Source organism: Mycteria americana, chromosome 3 (genome assembly GCF_035582795.1).
Source record: "Mycteria americana isolate JAX WOST 10 ecotype Jacksonville Zoo and Gardens chromosome 3, USCA_MyAme_1.0, whole genome shotgun sequence".
Classification (NCBI taxonomy): domain Eukaryota; kingdom Metazoa; phylum Chordata; class Aves; order Ciconiiformes; family Ciconiidae; genus Mycteria; species Mycteria americana.
Window position 1 is genome coordinate 127,236,305 of NC_134367.1, and position 22,506 is coordinate 127,258,810.

Sequence of the window (22,506 nt, forward strand, 5' to 3'; positions counted from 1 at the left end):
ATTTAGTACCTTTACATTTTCCAATGAAGAATTTTGAAGTTCTTTCCAAAGTGAGAGTTTATGACAGAAGCTGAATGCAGCATTTCTTATCTTTATGGAAAGCAACATTTTACTTATTAGTTTTTGTATTAGTATTGCACTTAGGAGCCCTACTCATGAAACAGGACCTTGCACTTTCAGATATCGTAGCAACACTGGAAAAAAAGGACTGTACTTTCCCAAATCTTTATAATCTTAGTGCAAGTCAAAAGCTAACGTGGATATGAACACACAGGGGGTGCAGGATAACAAACAGATAATACAGGACATTGATAGGCAATATTAACATCTTAGCATCACAAAAAGCACCTTCAGATTAACTTTATATTGTCCCAACAATTTTTAAATTTTGTGCCAGCCACTGTAAAAATGCCATTCATCAGATTCAAGTGAGCTTTACCACGATTGACAGTGGGCGTGGGTTTTTGCTAGCTGCGGCTGGACGTGCTGTCCCAGCTGCATTCTCATCTCATTAGCGTTATTAGCTGCAAAGGCAGGAATAAGACATCCGCGTCCCGTGTTACTGATCAGCAACACAAATGTTGTCAAAAGGCTGCCGACAGCGGATACGGCCTCGTCACCGCGGTGAGCCGGTGACAGCACGCCACCATGGCACCCACGCGCACAGGCGAGGGCTGCCAACGGCAGCAACCACGAGGCTCACCAGAAGTGGTACCTACCAGCTGAGAGATGCCACTTTGCAACCCACTCCTCCTCCTGCGAGCCCCATCCGGCGGCAGGGAAAGGCAAGAAGAGGAATTCCAAGCTGAAACAGCGCAGAGGTGATCACAATCAACGACACTAACACGGGAAATATCACCGTAGCACTGAACTGCACCTCTGCGTGAAGCACGTGCTCAATTAAGCGATGAGTCCATGCCCTCCGGTGTGCTACTTTAATCCCCCACCGCCGCCGTCTGAAAGCTCAGAGTGGCTTATGTATGGATTTAAAATAGTTTTGGAGTATTATGTGTGCCTGAGAGCACACAAAGCTGTCTCTCTCAATCTCTTGTCAAAATCGCACAAAAAGTCACACTGAAGGAGAAAAAGGGAAAAAGGGAAAAAAACCCAAACCAGATGTACACAGGTTTATTCAAAAGCATCTTCAGCAGTAGCATTTAAAGCACAGCTTTACCGATACTCTCTGGTGATCTCAGCAACTCAAATATCACGTATTTAATTGAGCAGTGGCCTATTCTACCTTTTGAAATTTAAATGTCAAGTTTTAAAATCACATTTATAAAATGCCTTTGTGCTTCTTAAAATACAGAATTCCTTGGCATGAAAGTATACAAACAAAAAGAAGATGTATGTTTTATAAATATAACTAAGAAAAACATAAAACCAAGTAGCACAGAAAGCTAACTGAAACAGCCAGCGAGCAGGAAAAAAAAAAAAAAAATCTTTTTGGCAATGATTCATAGTGAAAGCCTTGGATGAAAATCTGTGCTTTCTACTCTACCCTGAATGTTAGTAAATAGTGAATCCGATGAACTACCCAGACAGAGCTAAGTCATACAGTTGATGACAAGCTTCTGAAAAGGTCCCAGCTCCCTAAAGATCAGAGGGTTGTAAATAAAATCACCTTCACTAATTTGGGCCATTCTGGTGGAGCACTGGGATGCCGATCGTCTCGGAGGTGGCCTCAGCCTCAGGCATGAGCAGCCAAGTGAACCGCGCTCCGAGGCGGGCGAGGAATCTCTGCAGGCTTCCGAGCGTAGGTGCAAAGCGCTTGTGCTCATCCACGCCGCCAAGCAAGCCGCTGCGTTTGACACATGGCTTCTGACCCGATGAAGCAGAAAGAAAATGGCTACTGTGCTGCTACTTAACGCCCCAGGCTTCGTTTGCGCTTTCAGGAAGCTTTGCTTTGCTTCCAGAACAGCATGAATAATGTTCCTGATGGTGACATTTCTCCAGGTGATGGAGAAGTGAAGACCTGTTCTCCATGCTCCCTGGATAGCAGCACCGACAGCTTTACCTTTGGAGACGAGTCTTCCCCAAAGAAGTTAACTTTCAACAGATTAAAAAAAACAACAACAAACAAAAACAAACTCAAAAGCTTCCTACCCATACAGAAATTTGCCTTTACTCCTGAATAAGCAGCAGGACTTTACTGTGGGCAGTGGGGAGACCTCTTCTGAAAAAAGTCTGCACTGGTGGGGAAAACTGGGGAGAGCGAAAGATGCCGGGTGCCATTAGGAGCCTGTTCAGGCTGGTGAAGAGGTGATGTCAAGCTGCAGAGAAGGGCAGAGCGAGGTTCATCCCCCCCAAGGAGGGTCCCAGGCAAATCTCTGTCGCTCTCAAACTGACCACGGATCCCACGCTCTTGGCAGCATTTCAACTCCGTGCATTTCCCCGTCTTTACAACTGTGACCGCACGAACGCTGGCCAAATATCACCCAAAGAAAGTAATCTTAACCTTCCTTAATAAAGTAAAACTCAACCTAGAGAGAATGTTTATGTAATTTAATCATTATTATGAAAAAAAGCAGTCATGTAGAAGAAATTGGGGGATGTTCCAGGATGTCACTGTTATCCCTAAGGTGAGTGGGAAGAAGGTGAGCTGCGTGCATATTCCATTTTTATTTCTTTTTGGCAGAAACAGAACATTGCTTAGGCATAATTTACATGAGAGTTTCTAATTTAGCACCAAGGTTGTTGAAGGGAAAGCAACGTGCATTTATCAGCAGATAAAAATAACAGCAATAGCAGCATCTGAGACAGGCAGAGAGACAGAAGCTGGTACTGCGAAGGGCAGGCTTGTTGCTCTCCTGTGCGATCCATGTAGGCAGCTGACTTTTTCAGGGAATTTACTGAGTGGACCAAAAATAAAATAAAATAAAATAAAATAAAATAAATAAATAAAATCTACCTGCCATTTCCCACGTGCAGTGTAATCAGGATGGTTATCAAACACAACATAATTGTCCCAGCATGGACTTTATCATAAAGAAATGAATAACTGCTCGGCCTTCAAAAGTTCAGAAGTGACAAGAGGCCTCTTTTGTTCTCCTGATAAAAGAAAAACAAACAACCTGACCATAAAAATCACAGGCTGCCAGCAAAACTCTAAGTTCAGATACCATAAGGAAATCAAGTGATTGAATTAGGTTCATTTTGACAGGCTCTTGTCATCGGACTCGTAAATTAGAAGTTAGAGCCTTATTCGGAGGCAAATCAACCAAGCGTTATCTGCGATTTATTTCTTTGCGTATGTGTGCTTTGAGTGGGTTCACAAAAAGTTCTTCACCTGCATTTGTAAATTCAGGCAGTAAGTTAAAAAACAAAGAAAGAAATAGGAGATTACTAACAACATAACAGACAGCAGTCTTACTTTCTGCTTCTCTGCATAATTTTTACCCAAATGTCAGTGAAATCCTACCGAGTCTAAGTCAGCGCAATGGAGTACAGAAGCAGACACAGAAGACAGCAGTCTTGATAGCTCTGACAATTCAAATACACTTGCACATCCTCATTTCCCTGAAAATCACCAATTTTTCCATTAAATAATTATTTAGACTTTCCTTGTTAGTCTTCCTTTTAGTTTTCGAGCCCATCTAGTTCATGAAACGTTGATTTTTCTCTGCAGACGTGTTAGAAACCAGCAAACCCTCTACAGTGAGGAAGAAGCATGTAGTTTTTAATCCCTCAATCATCTCACTCTACTTGAGCATTTCAAGAAAACCCACTAAATACAGAGAGGCTGGTGATGGTATTAATAGTAGTTGAGGTCTTGGCAAATTTCTGACATTAAAAAAGCTTAATTATTTTTCTCTGTAGAGCTTTCTTGTTAAAGTGAGAACATTTGGGGCAGGGGAGCTGCGAGTGTTTTTAAAATTGGGGACTACGCTCTGTAAACATTTTGGCATTAGAGTGATTCCATCATTCATAATTTCCTCTCCTACAGGTTCCATAGCATATGTCATTTAAAGAAATTCATTTCCTGCTGAATGATTTATGGTATCTTTGAGGGAAAACAGACTGATCAAATGCATCAAAAGTTTTCAATAGGAACATTTGCCATGGGGTTATTTCCTTATTGCTGCCAACTCATCCTGATATTTCTTCTTGCTACTAAAAACACTTATACAGTTGCATTAAGATTTTTGTTTCCATAGAAACTGTTATTGGCTAAAGTAAATACGAGATGGTAAAAAGTGTGACTTCCCTAGCCCTGCGAGGATGCTTGCAGGTGCCAAATCTTCACCTAACCTTTCACCAGTACCTACTGCTGCGTGACATTTTTAGCTACGTCTCCCTTTTAAGAACATGGACACTCTTTTGAGCGGCACTTCCACGCTTCACAGAAGGTACGTGAATATTCAGAGCTATCTCTATGCCTCACGGTACAAAAGCGTATGTTTCTCTTCACTGCTCGTTGCGTTATTTTGTTTTGCAGACCTCTTCGCTAAACTTTACAAGGGAAAAGACATCTCTTCGTTAGTCTGCGCATCAAAAAAAAGCTCCAGAGAATGCTACCAGGTAATGCGTGAATAAAAGGAAATAAATAATTGCTTCATCGCAACTATTGATTTTCACATTCCTTCAGCATTTCAAAATACAAACAACCTGAGCCCTGAGCATCCTGACACTGCACCCTTGCTGGCACCGGCAGCAGCTCTGAGTCCCTGAAAGCTGTGAGAAAAGGCATGTCACGCCTCAAAAAGGCTGAGCTGAATTTATGGGCAGTCACGTCTTCCAAAGGAAAAAATGAACTGCATATTAATCTCCTGTTCTCAAAATTTCTCTTGCTCCCTTCCTAAATGATTCTAATGCTTACTAAAAAGGCAAAGTCCTGATAATCATCTTATAATTCCCTCACTTCTGTATAAATTTCATTGTATTTCGCATTCAGGCACTTTTTCCTAACATACACAATCAAGAAGTCTTTTCTTGTTCTCTTCAGAACATTACTTCCATTTTTCTTCTCATTTAGGGAGCTGCTGCAGTGCTCTGTGCTGCCGGAGATTCGCCCTTATTCCAAAGAATAAGCCTTTGCATGTATATTGCATTGAGATGGAAAACTCTGTTATTGTTTCTGAAAAGAGCAGCTGAAGACAGAGGGACTCATCCCTGACAATGTGGAAAATGAAGGTGATGCTGAAGCTTCTCAGTAACACAGTGGTCATTTGAGTATACTATTTACTGATTTTGGTCGGAGGACGATCTTCTCATCCCCCAAGCACCAAGTGTTTTGGTACCCGCTAAACATCTCCCTTCTACATCATTAGAAGCCCAAGTTCCTATGAAAGACATACAGGCTTATTGTCAGATGCCTAAACACTCCGACTGGTCTAACCTTTAATCTTTGTGCCCCACTTCCTTTGCTGTAAAACCATTCTGACTCTCTGCCCAAGACCCCCAGGGTCTACCTAACCCCCTAAAAAATCTACAAATTCCCTTTGGGTGCCATTAGGCACCCGAAGTAGCACAGAGACTTGTGCAAGTCCCCTGAATTTGTCTCGTCTTCCCAGCCTCAAGCACCACTTGGAAGAATTGGTGGACACTCAAAATACAAGTTTTGAGCTTTGGATAAACACAAAGCCACTCTTACACCCTGAGAAGCTGAGGTGGGGCTCTAGGATTCACACCATCCACAAGGTAACAGCACTTCTCAGGGGCAGCCACAAATTCGTTACAGTACCCCGAAGTGTGAGAGCACAGATGATAATAATTACCATCAGCTGATAAGACTATGACCTTGGCTCTAGGACCGTGGTCTAGCGCTGGGCTACTCTATGTAGTTTCAGCCAGGTCTTCTGGGTAACTATTCCTGAGGTCTGCTCAGGAAGGTCTTGCTTTTGCAGACACCTTTCTGAGCTACTCCCTTACACTGCTGTCATGGCCAGGAATAGTGTTGGTGCTCTGCTCTTAAGTCTCCAGGGAATGGGAAGAACAGGAGAGAGGTTTCAAGAGACTCTAATGATCATCACAAACCAGAAGCTGGAGGAGAAGTGGTTTTGCACTCAAAGTGCCAAGCAGAGCTGACCACCTGCATAGCTGCAACGTAGCGCTAACATACTAACTTTGAGGAGATCTCAGCTCATTCTTCATGCTACCTTAACGCGACGACTGTAGGATGAGAGCTGCGCTTTTGTGCCTTCAAGGGAACTTTTGAGGCCAAACGTAATAGGGAATGGAGAAAGGAACCAGACCTCCTGGATGAGAAACCCAGAAAGAAAAAGCTCTGAGCTTACGAACAGTGTACGGTAGCATAAGTGCACTTATGTATCCCTTTTAGAGTCTACTGTTACCCTTTTTTACACGGGCTATGGCCTAGGGAGTAAAACAAAACATGAGCATGCCTAATAACTACCTTTCTCCAAAGCACAGACTATGCCCACTTAGCCAAAGCATTACAGAAGACAATCCATAGCTTGGACTTAATTACTGGAGCAAAATGTTAACACATTTTCAACAAATTTAGGGACACCGTGAAACAGGATAAAACAAAAAGAGCACAATGCCTTCTAAACAAAACCAAAGCATTTGGCTGATATCCTTCATCGATGAAAACTTCTCCTGAATGAAAAAGCTTTTTTTTCCCACCCTTATGATAACGACTAGAACATGCAACAACAAACATGCAAGAACTATCACAAAATATATATGTCTGGACTTATGGAAAAATATAGTGAAAAGTGAATGTCAACCAACAAGGCTGAAAGAGAAACAAACTGAAAAACCCTTTGTGTTTCTCTCTCTTTTTCAGAAATTAAGAATACTGATGGTTGTGCAGAAGGTACACTGAATGCAGCGTGAGCACAGACTCTGTTTCCAGCCATCAAAAAGACCAAGAGTTTGGCAGATTAATTAAGCTACCAAAGAAACGTCCCTGCTGGTGGATATGGCAGCATATGGGGAAGAAGTGTGTATTCCAGATGGTGATGGGGAAGAAAGTGTTTGTTGGTAATTATGACTGCTTATAGTCCTCTAAAATCATTACTTGCTGATGGTCTTCCGTAGCAGCACACCTAACAGGTTCTGGTAGCTTACTATGGGTATCGTCAATGACACCGAAATTTAGTTTACTATAAAAATGAATTACATTTTTTTTAATAGAAAAGTCAAGGCTTATTAAAGATGACACTTATTTCTATCAAAAGGTAGCAGTAGATCAGAAATACACTAAATGAGGTTTAAAGATTCCCATTAACTTCTTAAGTTTTTAATGACAAGTCAGAGATTAAATCCACCCTTAGAATTCTGAAAATAGATTAAAAAATTTGCATAAACTGGCAGAACTCCCCTAATGCAGTATAAAAGTTGTCCAAGACGATGGGCAGAGGGAGGGGTGGTGGGGAATGAAGAGAAAATCGCCTAAATCTCTTGTTTTACAGTGAAAGATGCATCAAGGCACAACAGCATGTTGTCCTTTCTGCCTGGCAAGGCTACTACAGGAAGCAAGTTCCCAAGTCAATGATGATCCCACCAGATCATGAGAGATTAACTTCTGGGATAGCTAATAAACCTGTGTTAAGTGGTACCACAGCAGTAAGTATTTGTTGCTGAGGCAGCTAAACTCCGTTCCGTGTCTGCAGCTTACACCGTAGGCTGTATTACATACAGGGCAAGAGCCTCTGCAGGTACCAGTAAATCACAGCAGAGCCATTCTGCTGGATACAGCTCAGACTCATCATCACAATACAATCATCACGTGCATCACGCTTTTACCGTGCAACGAGCAGATTATGAATGCCCAGAGAGGTGGTGGAGTCACCATCCCTGAAGGAGTTCAAAAAACTTGTAGACGTGGCACTTTGGGACATGGTTTAGTAGGCATGGAACTGTTGGGTTGACGGTTGGACTAGATGATCTTAGACGTCTTTTACAACCTTAATGATTCTATTCTATGATTTCTATGCACGCTACATGAGGGAAGCTTGCTTTCCCACACAGGAACTACTCCTAACCATAGTTCATTATTTATGCTCACCTGAGAGCAAGGGTTGCTCCCACCTGGACGTAGAGCTGTGGAAAAGAGCCTCAGAAAAGCTGGGGACTTTGGCAAGTATCATGCATACGTGGTGCTGCTTTCTTAAGCCAACATCCCAGTGTTTTTACTAGAAACCTCCATGCAATCATAAGCTGCTACTGCTTGACTTAGAGCCAAGCCTTCCTGCTGCTATATGAGTTTTAGATTTTCCGTGGATGTGACACAAACAGGGCTTCTGTAATGCTTGCTCACCTGCAGTCAACACTCCTTTGCTCAGCCCCACAACGTGGATCAAAGCAAAACTGACACGACTGGCCCCAAAATGAGCGTTTTGTTTCACACCGTTTGCAAAATCCCATCAACAGCCAACCCAGGTGCTGTTTTCATTCTGCCCACACACAAATCAATGACAAAAAGCAAACTCATTCACACAGGTGGTGCATTTCACCACCCTAAAAGTCAGGATTTTCTCATACCCTTCATTTAATGCCACTGCTGTCAAATCCGTAACATGTTGTAACAAAAACAGCCTTTATGTAACCTCATAAATAAAAGTCACTGAGGCAATAGCTATGCATAAATTTTAGCTAAAAACATTTTGTTAGAAGAACATGAATGTCCTCTGTAAAGCGGGTAGCATTTTAAAATAATGTTCTAGCCATTGTTAATACTTTATTGCTATTCATCATAGAACCATTAATCATGGTGAACTCATTTGGTATTAATGTGGATGTCATAAAGTACTTCTGTTGCATTTCAATTATAACTCAGCCTTTAAAATGCTGCCAGCACTACACGGAAAGCTTTGAAAACCGAATTTGAATAGTCTGTTCAGAGATAACTACAATCGCATTCTGGCACGGAGAAACAACCTTTTCCGTTCCTAATGGTTTTCCTCCCCTGAGATGAGGGTAGGAGAAGCATTCCTTTGGGCTGCTTCAACCCCACCGGTTCCACCACGGCTAAGCGGCAGCACGGCCATACTTTCAGGCCCCTAAGGAGATTTCCTTTTTTCCTATCACTCCTGTGACTCCCCGAGGCACTATCTTGCTTCTAGAGCTGAGTGCTTTGGGTTTTTTTCTCTGATGTGTAGTGTCTGTCCAAACAAAAACACCAGAGAGAACATATATCTACAACCTATTGTCTTTAAAGACAGCAAAGGAGTATGCAATACATCAGAGCGGACCCAAGGGAGCTGATATCCTGACCTCTCTGATGACAGTTTGAAAAAAAAAAAAAACAACCGACTCTTTCTGGCCTCAAGAGGTACCGCAAGAGGAAAACAGGCAGCACAAAATGCAACATGGAACTAAACAACTATCAGCTCCTTGCCATCAGGGAAGCCAGGAACTTGTGTAAGTTTACCTTGACAAACCAGGATTTTTGTTCCCTCACTGCCAGCACAGCTTGCATCAGCATTTTACATACAGAATCAAATGACAACGGCTCAACACTCATAACACTTCTCATCAGAAACCGTTTTAAATGGAGAAAAGACAAAATATTTCTTATTAGCTAAGGGAACTTCTTTTTTGTAATTCTTGCATATAATTCCCATTCTATTTTATCTAGGTCATCAATGTAACATGTCAGCATGCAGCAAAAATTCCTACCTTGGGAGCTCTGGCATGTTTTCCGCATCTGGCATCTTTGACAAGGCTGATATCTAGCAGCTCAGTCTCCTAGAAGGAAAAATTGCAACACAGATAATTATTACATTAGTCAAAAAGCCTTGTTTGTTAACAGTGCCCCACTTCCCGCATCGGTCAGGGGTTTGCCTGTTTGCAGTGATGCCTGTCCAAACTGAGAACAGTTTCAAGGAGTGCTCTGTTGCACTTAAGCTATTCTAATAGCAACGCTAAGACCTCAGACACGTAACTTGATTCCCTTAAAAATGTGCAGGTCTCTTATCATATATAGAATATATACAAGCCATATGAGTCAAGCTTATTTCCTGGATCACTAAATACCAGCTGCTGTGTTTGTTGTTTTTTTTTTTTCTTTTTAATACATTTGTAGCATTTTGATGCTAGTCACAGTGTGAAAAAGGCGATGTTACAAACAGAAAACCCTGCCTCTGCAATAGAAAACCTACATTATTGCCAGAACATCTTGAAAAGTGCACATAAAACCCAAGAAGTGTTATATCTACAAGGATAACAGGCTCAACAACTTTAGTGACTACTGCTCAGTAAAAACCATGTACTTTTGACAAGCATTTCATAGTTCGTACGTTACTCTCGAGTTGTGGGTTATACAACACACGCCGTACTTGGAACAAAACTGGCATGTGATAACAGCTTCTGTTAGGCAAATTCCTGTCCTCCCCTACACACGTGTAACATGAAGAGTCTCCTTTAACTGATAACCTCTTGGGTCTCCACTGTCCCTGCCGGTGCCTGGCTGCGTGGGAAGGATGAGGGCTGGGCTGAGCCCATGGTGCCCGGGGCGTACCTGCCAGTGCCAGCCCTGCGGGGTGCACCCACCCCTCCGGGATCAGCACGGAGCATTCACCTCTCCAAACATGCAGCAAATTATACCCTTCAGCCAACATAATTTTCCCCAACCTCATCCTGCGACAGGACATTTTGGGACGTTGCCATGTTGGTTCTTTCTTGAATGCCTTAACATTTATGGGCAGGGAGCATTTGGAAGGAGGAAGGATGCTGGAGATGGGAGCAGCGCGATTCCCAGCTGCCGGCTCCCTCACAAGCATGCACATCCATGCGGCATTACGTGTATTTTGCCAGGAGCAACGCCAACTGTCCTGCGAGACACGGTGAGAACATCTGACCTGATTTAGCATTACTTGACAATCTTAAAGCACATCTTAATACTGTCTGCCTCATTTACACTAGCATTTGGACTAATAGCCCATGTTAGCATGGCTCAATTACATACTAAATATAGTCTAAAAGTACTTCAGCAGGACTGTGACCACACTGCAATTAGAGCTACAGCAGTTCAATGCATTTCAGCCTTCCAATAGTAATTGCAAATACCGTGTGGAGAACTTGAAATCTCTGTGCTGGGCAAAGTCACTACTTTTTTTTTTTTAACTCCAAGGAGAAAAGAAAAACATATTTTCTCATGGACATGTTATTTTGCCATGGGTTACTTTGTATCTTTATTTCTTTTCCATTTTAAGGGACCCACTCCCGCACAGCTCTTGTAGACCTTTATCATCTACTAAGACATTAGCTCTACTGCCAAATTTTCATGCAACCGTACATTCACCACATTCCCCTCTGTCCCCCATATCAATCCCAATTCTCTTCTGTTATAGTACCTGCTGAACTTGCATGAGCATATTTTTTTTTCCTCTTCATCTAGCCTGTTTAGGGGAAACTTGGACTTTGGAGATCTTTATTTTTTGCTCTTACTTGCCTGAAAGAGGACAAGGGTATCAAAACTTGCAGGGATTAGAAAGAAGTATAGGCAGGGCTGCAAAAGGTGATATTTTGTAAACCTCTTTAGGATTATCACCCAAACTACAATACACAAGGCATATGGACACAAGCACTCTTCTGACAGCACTGCAGCCTCTCACATGGATGGCTGATGGCTCTACATAAAAGCTTGTCTACAGCTGTCCCTGTTCCAGCTCAGGAGCACCTGATGGTTTGTGAACCCAACGTTCAGGTCCATCTTACTTCCAGATCTAAACTACATTGATCCTATCCTGCCCAACACGAGCACAACTGACACCAGGAGTTCAGGCAGAGCTCAATACTGAGCACAGAAAAGCCCTTAGTATACCAAAGCCTGGGTAATCTCTCACTATTCAATGAGACAACTGTGTAAGGAATAGCTAAAAATTGCAGAGGACAGTGAGCACTAGCTCTCCATCTCCCAGCGTGACTGGTCTCCATGCCTGGATGGGGTCAGCTCCTCACCAAGGGGAAATGGTTGCAATGGTGAAAAAGCAATGCTGATTTTTACCAGCCACAGATCTGTCCCTGGGTTTTACGATAACATTCCCACACTCCTGTCATTCCTCCCTCAGTGGAATTTATGTCTCGAGTCCCAGTGATGTTGGAGTAGTGCAAATATGTCTCCATATATTTTACATCTTCTGAAATCTAGTCCATGCCACGTTTACATCTCAAAATGCACCATGATACTGCTAGTGCTCGTGTAGATGCTACAAATTATTTGTCAATTAAAACAGAATTTGTTCTCCCTCCCCTTTCTTTTAAAGAAGCGTTGGGAGAAGGGAATGACTCTGTTACTCTCTCAAGTTGCTCCTGTGAAACATGACAGTGCCAGCTACATCACGTTACCACCTGGGATATACCAGTGGTGGCAAGCAAACTTGCTGCTCAACACAGGGGAAAAAAATTATATATATATAAGTAATCAGAGAGAAAAGAGCCAAGAAGCATTATTAAATAGCTATGTGTGCAGGTATGGCAGCAGGTGCTACTTTAAATAAAACAGGAAAATGGCACGCTGGAGGGCTTATCTTTGAGTTAATGCATGCGGCCACTTAGATACTGCCAGAAGTGGAAATAATGAAATATGGCAGAGCTGCATTCAGGTTTATCACACCCGGAGCAAGAATTGAGGCAGGAAACAGGAGAGTCACAACATAATTATGGGGAGGAGGAGACCAGACAACACTACACAAAAGGCAAGAAATTGAAAAGAAAACCAGGGCCGAGAGCCAGCATATTCCATGCGCATCAAGCAAAGGGAAGCCAAGGCAGGGCAGAGACAGGCTGAAAATTCATCAGCAAAAACCGCGCAGAGCAAACGTGCAGAGCCAAGCACGGAGCCGACGGCGCTTCAGATTTACAGACCACACGCTCAACAAGGGTGGACGGGCCCAGGTTTGCTGTTATCGGACAAGAACGTGGCCTTTGGGGTGAGAGGCCAGGGGTTATATTTATCACAACAAATAATACTCGTGCCCCACAGTGGTCTCCAGCCCACTGTGAAACGTTCTACAGAAGCTACGGACACATGCAGAACATATCGTAAAAATAAGATTTTGTCGACCGAAAGGACTGATAAGCACTAAAAATAAAGGCTTTAACAGCAAACACATGAGAGAAATGAAAGATGCTGAAGAAAAATGGATCTTAAACAAAGATGCTGACCCACACACAGAGTGAATTTCAGAAGCTTTTTTCATTGGATTGGTCTGGCATTTTAGCTTTTAAAAAAAAAAGAATAACAAATAGAACTAATCATTTATTCACTTACAAAAATGCAACTAGACCTCCCTAACACAAACATAAGAAGACCCTTTTAAATGGAATCACACACATTAGAGACACAGAAAAGGAAAAGGCAACGACCAGCACCCCCAAGGACGGTACAAGGAACCTGAACAACCCGCTCGGGTCTGCATCCTCCTGGATGGAGGAGGATGAGGAGGTATTGGGTTGTTTTGGAGTTTTGACTACTACTTTCAAACTGCCTGCATGCCACCAAGAAAATGGTGGCATGAAATTTGCAGAAATCTGCATTTGCAGAAAATGTGATAGCCTGAGGACCCGAGACCTAGCAAGGACAGTCTAAGAAGAATAGGGAAGAGTGGAGTTTTGGGGGCTACTTTGACCAGACCAGCTGGCATGGCTGTAGGAAAGGTTGACCCCCTGAAGATCCATCTTATGGCCTTGCTGCACTGTTAACTCTTTGCTGTGCTACCTCTCCGATGTAGAAAGCAGTTTTTACAATCCTATCCCTATATTCCTTTATATCCTTATTCTACAAGACCATTTAGTTTGGGGGGATTCTCTCCCAGGCAGTAATTACGGAAGCCGCAGGAAAATAAAGTCAAAAGTCTCAGCCACCATCCGGTATCAGAAAGGAATGGTCCAGTTGCCATACATACATTTTATATGTATGTTCAGGTCAGCAGAAGCAATAGCCTGATAGATGCTATAGCCTATGCTCTAAATTAAGTAGATGAGAGCAGGTTAGGTATCCATGTAAGTGCCTCTGCAGGCAGCATTCAGCAGGGTTTAGATAAATCAGAATTCATAATGTGCCACTTCTTAGAAGTTCTTTGGTTCAAAAATACCAAACCTCCTGGAATTCCCTGACCCCTGGGCACTTGCTTTCATCTTTCAAACAACTAATTAAGAGGACAGAGAGCAACTTCCTCCCAAATGAGAGAAAAGGCAATTTCCTATTTCCCTGTTGCAAAATGTGGACAGACTTTTGTAAAGGGAAAATACGCTTAAGTATTGGACAGAAAAATGCCCCATTTCCTGTGCAGCAAACCAGACCAAACCCTCCTCTGCTTAAGTCAACAGGAGTTTTGCTACTGACTTCCTCTGTGCAGGCTTGGAAACTGCACTCTGTGCTGCACAAGACATGAAAGCCATAGCAACTGGAAAAAAAAGAAAAAAAACCCCAAAACCCAACAATCAAAAACCTCTGCGAGTCCAACTTTTCCTTGTTTAGAGGCCTCCAGTCGTTGCTGTTGGGACTTATTAATCTTGCAATAGAGTAACATCTCTTAATGCAACTGGTAGATGCCCCCACCAATTTCTAATACAGAAATTCCAGAGAAAAGAATTATTAATCCTACCATGTTTGTTTTCAATTAGCAGCTGAGACAGAGACGCATTCATATAGGGTTAGATTGTGCAATCTTACTTTTATGGGTGAGCACACACTCACAAAAGCAATAGATTGTGTAACCCTCAGTGACTGCTTGAGCACTTATAATTAGGCCCGTCTGAATTTAATATAGTAACACCAATTTATACCAGCTGAGGCTCTGGCTCACTCCTATTTTAAACTGCCCAAAATTATGCCAAGTGAATCACAGTGTCTTGGGAACTTGCTCGTGACGTAACCCCAGCTACAAAGCAGGATTCCTTATCGATCCCGCTGGAGAGCTCTGCTGAAGAGCCACCGGCAGCACAGCGGGCTGAGAGCAGGATCAAGCGTCCTACAGAATTTCACAAAAACTATGTCAAGGAGACATAGCAAAAGTGGGCATGCATTACAAGAGCTGCATGGGTTAGCTGGTCCAGATATCTAATTACTTTACTTATGTGCCTAACAAAAATAATTCCACTCTGCTCTGAGTACTCACTGTGGCCGAGTAGCCAGGTATTGCTCTGACCCACGTTTGTTCAGCCTCCGTTTCCTCGTCCCTTCTGGTCGGATGTTCTTTTTTCTCATTGTATGAAGTGTCACCACAGGCTGCCAGCAACTGTGGAGCACCACTCTCACGGTCATGTTGCTGTAGCCATTGCCGTTTAGGGATACGGTCTAACTGATGCACAGCTACTTAAACTCTAAAAACTCATTTTTCCACTTAGCTTTGAAATCTGCTCCTTCTAGTTTCAAGTTTGAAGAGGAAACTGTGTGCCTGAAAGCTTACCTAATTCTTATAACTATTACCAGTCAATCTAATAGAAGACAGACCACTGCCGAAGACACAGCACTGCCTTCAAAGTTTGTCTGATGCAGTGCTGGCAAAATAAACTTTGAAAAATTAAGCCCGTTCTGTAAACAAGCACCATTTAGTGCTACTGGATGGCAACATCTGGTGAAAGTTTGCAAAGGGAAAAGGCCATTTTGCTGAAACAAACTTCAAACGGAGACTTAAACAACATCTTCTACTGGGAATAGTTAATCATAGTAAAATGTTTCTTTAACATAGAAAGACTCCATTTTAACATTTTCTGAGCATGAAAGCATTGACTATTTCTTGAAGCAAAAAATTTATGCAGTTCTAGGTTACTTTTACTTTATTCCGCATTTAAAAAGTGTTATTTAAAATAAAACCACAAGTGACTAATTTTCTTACAACATGTTAGAAAGAAAATATTAAGATCAACATTTGAATCTGATTGGGAACAATTACAAGTTATGCTAAAGAAGCATCTGGCCCTACAGATTCAGAGTAAATATATATGCAAACTCAGCAATTTACAACCATTTATAGAATACACCTCATTCAGGTTTCAGAGATTTTGACAGCGTGCTGATCGATCAGCCACACTCAGATTACTCCAGGACTGACATTCTCTGCAGTGAGAATGAACATTTAGCGCTAATTTAGAAAGGGTGCTTTCACAGCTAGGGGATGTCGTATATAATCCCCCTGTTAAAACCGAATCTATTTTTCCCCATTATCATTAAGAATAAATTGAATGAAACACAGCCGTTTGTCTCCTCATCCCAAAGGAAAACTGTGGAGGACTGGTGAGGTTGATTTAACAGAAACCTGCATCAACAGCTACAAGAAGAAATAGCAAGGCTGTCAATGACATTAATGGGAGCTGAGCTAAGGTAGTGCTGTGTTTCCCTGAAAGTCCCGTTATGTAATTCATAAGCTGCATCCCACTAGAGAGAGACAGTCCCTGAAGAAACTGTCTCCATGTTTCCTCCTGGCAGCACACAATTCAATTATCAGGCATCAAAATCATCTGCTGTGCCAATAAACAAGCAGCACAGTAGCACGTACACCCTGAAGTCAATGGTAAAACTCTCCCTGACAACAACAAAGTCTTTTCCTGCATAAAGTTGTTCTTCACAAGTTCAAAATATTTTATTGCCTTCCCACCTACTCTTTTTAACAAGCCACTGAACATGATTATATTCATGCTGTAGCTCGCCAGCCTGCCCAAAGCAACCAGACCTCTTCCAGCTCCTTGCAGGTGATGCTCTCCTCACAGAGGTTATGAAGAAGCCATTTCAAGGCATTCAAATAATAGAACAAATACTCAGGTTAAACCGAACACATATTTCTAGATTAGCCATTGGCTTCCCAAAGGGTTATTAAAACTTTTTGTGTGTTCAAACTTGGCTAAAGCGATTCCTGAATTCTCTGCCTTCTAAACGTGTATTACAAAAACCAAAGCCCAAAACAAGTCCACCACCCTGGCACCCAAAATGTAGAAAAGAGTGAGAGGCATAGCTGTTCCTGAGAGGTGAGAGAGACAGAAAACACTTTGCTGCCTCCACTACTTCACTCCAAATCAGTTATTTTCAAGCTCTTCCTTTCTGGCCAATAAACGCTGGCAGAAAATCACCGCAGCCCCATCCACTTCAGGCCCATTCAGAGCATGAGGCTGGGCACGTTTCACCATACACACAGGGGAATTTCAACTCCTGGACCTCTGTCTCTCGGGAATTTTTAAGTGGGGAGCTGTTTGTCATCATCAGCGCTACATCTCCCCACGGAGTTGGTGGAAGTGCTCTGCCATTTCTTCTGCTACTTACAGCACTAAGAGGCATCCCTTGAGGCAGGGAGCGATGGAGGTGGAAGGAAGAACATAGATGTGCTCCTCTTACACGGCACAGCAACTTGGCCATCAAGAAGGGATGGTTTTAATCATTGCTTTGACCACACGAGCACCTTAGGTCTGGATCAAATAGTCCAGGCAGACACTCGCCCTCTTTACAATCAGTGGCATTCAGCCCTGATTCAGGCAAGTGAATGGTTAAGGTTAGCACTTTGTCCGATTCAGAGTACAAATGACCCCCACCATCCCACCTTTCCAGTGAATTCCCAGCCAGCTCTCTCCAGAGAAGCTCCCTGGCTTGCTTCCTCAGCCTCTCCTGTTATGCTTTCTGCAAGTAAATAAATATGGTCCATTAGACAAGGAGGAGAGTGATGCACTTGGGACCCTATTATACCTGGCTCCCCAGGTGGCTCTCCCAGCACTCTTGGTTAAAGCACCTGGTGAGGTGACCACAACTACAATCAACTTTAACTGGATGATGGATGACCTTCTCCAAGCAAACAATTTCAAGGGGTTTGGTATCACAGGGAATGGAAATTTTTCAAAAATCACTTGAACGGAATGACTCCTTACAACCCAAAATGAATTATCTGCAAATCTGAACCTGAGCTAAGCTTCATCTGGGTGGTCATTAACTGTTCTTAAGTCAAAAAGAATCGGAGGACCTCAGCACCTGCAAGGCAAGAACTAGTATTTATGATTTGACTCAACTGCTCTGGGACTAAGCTCCAAATACTTCGCAAGGTTTCTTTGCTTGCAGGTTCTCCCTGAAGTGCCAAGTTACATGACATCCCTACTGAAAGGCCCTTATAGCAAGCACTCCTATAGAAGAGTAAGCCACAAACTGAAAAGTTTTTGCTATCTTAATAACACTCAGTCTCTCCATGCATCCCTGGAGACATAAGAACAGCAACATTTTCTAGTACAGGGAAAATAGTCTGCAGTTTATATGAAGCACTGGGCTATTAGGAAAAAAAAATGAGAAGGAATTTTCATGCTAAGTACCCTTTTAATAATGAAAGCAAACCAATTCTTCTGCATCTATGCATATAGTTCTTTGCTGCTTCATTAAGGAAGATTTCATTTATTTGGATTTACAGACGTTGTGGCTAAGCAGTCTAGAAACTGGTGCATACATTTTGCAATGCAAGTCTTAGCGCAAAGAAATAGTCGGGAAGCAGAAGAATATGCAAGAGGTAAAGATTTGCTACCTGCCTTCATCACAGCAAACCGACCGGCACAAACAGGTGAAGTATACACCAAAGAGTCAGTGTGCTATGATCAGCAATCATCTCAGATTTTAAAAGTAATGCATTGGAAAAATAAAAAATTTCCATAACTGCAGATAAAACTTTAGTCTGCCCCCTCTTCAGCCATGCCTGAAGCTACAGTTCCAGTCCAAAGTCACCAGGGCTTCATTGGGTATAAGCTCAGCTTGGCAGATAAAAAAAATTACTTCCCCTGTTCACTGGAGTATCAGTATATACTCAACAAAAACAAGCCACAACCCTAAGATCTTACAGCCTAAATACACAAGACAACCAGCTTCAAATGAGAAATAGGTATGTGGAGTCATCTCCCAGCAGCACAGTAGAAAACAGTGGCAGAGCTGGAAAAGTATCTCCATATCTTAGTCCCACATCCATTAGCATGCCGTCTCCCTACCATGCTGCTGCCTTTGCATCGGACCCTAACTATTGGTGCTCTACCTTTCCAGGAAAGCCAGCGTGCCCTGAAGAGACAAAATTGGATAGAAACTTGTTACAAGAGGATTAGGAGCTTTACAACGACAGGAACCTGATGTTTTTTGAAGAAATCAGTGCCCAGACAAGTCTGGTTGTAAGCGATGTGCCATAAACTAAGTGAGAAATCAGTCCCTGGCAGAGCTAGAAACAGGTCCCTGGTCATTTAGCTCCCCATTAGAGCGTGCTACCTCCCATGGCCAGTCAGCTGTGGAGGAGCTGTATGGCTGCTTTCTTGTTTTAAATGTTTTGAGGAGCTTGTTGGAGAGTCCTTCAGAAGCTGCATCCCGCTGCACTACGCTGCGACACAACAGGACATCCCGCACCAACAGGAGCTTGCCTCTCAAGTTCAGGGCAACGCAAGCACACCCGTGGCTCAAAACTAGAAGTTTCTCATCCAAACAACTTGGTTTTCTTGCAGCTGGCTGTAGGAGTTGCACGGACACAAGCACCTTGAACCGTTGGAATTGGTTTGGTTCTGCTAAAATGGCTCTCGGGGATCTGCTCGTCCCACTCGCACAACTGGGTAACAACAGGAGGAAAAAAGGAGAACTGATGAGGTGCAGCCATATTCAAAAGAGGAAAGAGCTGGGGGAGGACCTGCTTCAAAAGAAAATACAAAGCATATTGTAGGCAGCCTTCATAATGGTACTTGACTGATTTTTATTCACATAACTGAGAATAACCTGGCAATTTTTAGCTTTAGAGTCGCAAGGAAAAGTACAGTGAATTGAAGTTTTAAGCGGCAGATAAAAAAAGCAGTATTTCTATTAAGAAACTTCTCTTTTCATATCAAAAGTCATAATCATGTGTGATTATGATGATTAAATGCCTTCCCAGAAAGGGCCATATCGTATTTTGGGGCTGATGTTCTTGCGCCATTATTTCACGCTGACAAGGCGTCACAGAGTACATAGACCAGCATTATGCTTTTTCTTTTGAAGCAGGTAAAGTGCATGACTTTCAGCGGAGTGCCCCAAAGAGTGAACAACCAGAGCAGAGACTTTCATCTCGGGTGGAAGAGCCACTGTACAACTCCTGCCTACTGCCCCGCACGCTCTGCCACCACACCTGACGTTGCAGCTCCTCCTCAGGCAAATCTCCTGTTGATCAACAGAAGATGGAACAAGATCAAGTCCTTAGAACTTCTTCTATAAAAGTCCTTTCCTATTCATGCAGCATAAGTTTGATGCATCTAAAAGAATACCAACACATTTATGGCTTTGAATATATGTGTTTAGAAAAGCTCAGAGCTTTTGACTGCTTTATATTAAAACAATAAATACTTTTTATACATGTAAATTTAACAAAACTGGGAGAACAGGAACTTGGAATTGCCCTGCTCCCTACATAGCGCAAGGAGTTTTAAGGTTAAGGCTCAACATAGCAATACATGCCCTACTTACACGCCTGTGACTTCCGTGGAGGGATAAGGTAAAAGGATAAAAACTGAAAACTGTACAGAAGCAAAATGTATATTCCTGCCAACTCCTCTAGCTAAGGCCCTGGCACGTGTTACGGAACTGGAAAATCCACAGGCCAGGCACACTTCCAACTGGAGGCTCCAGCTATAACATGATGCTTAAGCACTGAAGACAATAGCTGAAAACTCATGAATTGACCTTTGTAAATAAAGGCACTTCATGTTTTTCGGGTCCAAGGTTTGGTTTCTGGGATGTATTTAAAGCTGAAACAGCACTAAAAGACATGTTGACAGGATTTCTCCCCAAGACACAAAAACCTCTTGGGATCAGTTATTTTGCTAGCATATCTGTTATTAAAGGTGCAGATTTCTCACTGGGTTTTTAAATCAGTCATCCTGGTCTTACATCTAATCTGTACCAGACCTGGAGACTGAAGAAAACCTAAACCAACATGTGCTGGTTTTGGCTGGGATAGAGTTAATTTTCTTCACAGTAGCTAGTATGGGGCTGTGTTTTGGATCTGTGCTGGACACAGTGTTGATAACACAGGGATGTTTTTTTTCCTGCTGAGCAGTGCTGACACAAGGTCAAGGCCTTTTCTGCCTCTCACCCCACCCCACCCGTGAGGAGGCTGGGGGGGCACAAGAAGCTGGGAGGGGACACAGCCGGGACAGCTGACCCCAACTGACCAAAGGGACATTCCACACCATAGGGCGTCATGCTCAGCATATAGAGCTGGGGAAGGAGAAGGAAGGGGGGGACGTTCGGAGTGATGGCGTTTGTCTTCCCAAGTAGCTATTATGCGTGATGGAGCCCTGCTTTCCTGGAGATGGCTGAACACCTGCCTGCCCATGGGAAGCGGTGAATGAATTCCTTGGTTTGCTTTGCTTGCGTGCGCAGCTTTTGCTTTCCCTATTAAACTGTCTTTATCTCAACCCACGAGTTTTCTCACTTTTAGTCTTCTGATTCTCTCCCCCATCCCACCAGGGGGAAGAGGGCGAGCGGCTGGGTGGGGCTTAGTTGCCAGCCGGGGTTAAACCATGACACAACATCTACCTTTTAGAAAATGGAAAGGAGGGGAAATGACCCCAGCAGCTGTAGGCACATTAGGCTGATAGGCAAAGCTTTAGATCAGATGATGAAAGGCATATAATGTGAAGGTAAAACAAAAAAAAATAAAGAGATGACATGAGCTTGCCAGCCCAGACCATATCTAACTAAGCTGATAATTTTTTTTCTTGGCACAGGAAGCTCTGAAGATCTCTGCCTGAATTTTGATTAATTACATGAGCCAGAATTAACACAACATCATCCAGAACTCTGGTCACCAGTACTCAGAGGTGAATTTAACTTGAAGGAGGAATAGAGAGGGTTTCAAAAGCGACCGCAGAACTGGGAGTATGCTCTTATTAGAGAAGACTAAAAGAGCCTGGCTTCCACAGAACAGGAGAAGGAAGGCTAAGAGGGGTATGATCATTGTGTATAAATATATGCATTGTATAATCAATTGAGAGGAAGAGGAGCTATTCAATCGAGAAAGAAATAAGAACTGAGCTATATAGATTCTCATAAGTATGGGCAAAATTAGGACTATTTTTCTTTAGATACTGAAAGCAAAAAATCACTTTCAAAATGGAGTGTATTCAGAAACATTTGACATGTTTCTGAATATGAAAATAATAAATGCACTAAACAATATCCAAAAACATAGAACACACACAGGAAATCTTTTCCTATAGTATAGACTTAAAGGAATCATATTTATTTACAGCTAAATCCTTGACTTCTCACCATTCCCACCACCATACAGCTTTATCTATAAAGTTACCACGGGACAGGTAAGAGAATAATTCATTAAATACTAATTCATAAATGGCCTATTTTGTAGGTCTTGATATTCCCACAGTTTCAGTGGAGGTTTATCCCAAAGCAGATTTATACTTCCAGGCTCTTCATGTCAACATCAGAAAAAAGCAACAGAAGTTGCACATGCAGAAAGAAAAGATTTTTCTCCCAGATTTTTTTTCCCCAGATGGATCCTCGACAGTTTGCTCCTCTCAAGGAGGATGAAGTACACAAACAATACCAGCTGAAGATGTCCATGTACAGCCAAACAGATGAGAATCATTTAGGTGAACACACCATAT

General features: G+C 42.6%; 1 protein-coding gene across 6 annotated transcripts in view; it reads right to left on the reverse strand.

Annotated features, from left to right (window-relative positions):
* PLCB1 (phospholipase C beta 1) overlaps positions 1-22,506 on the reverse strand; it is a 415,791-nt gene that overhangs the window by 291,710 nt on the left and 101,575 nt on the right. For all 6 annotated transcript variants that reach the window (XM_075496917.1, XM_075496921.1, XM_075496919.1 and 3 more), the window contains exon 3: positions 9,589-9,657. In XM_075496917.1, coding sequence (XP_075353032.1) covers positions 9,589-9,657 — 69 coding nt within the window. The remainder of the gene's footprint in view (positions 1-9,588; positions 9,658-22,506) is intronic.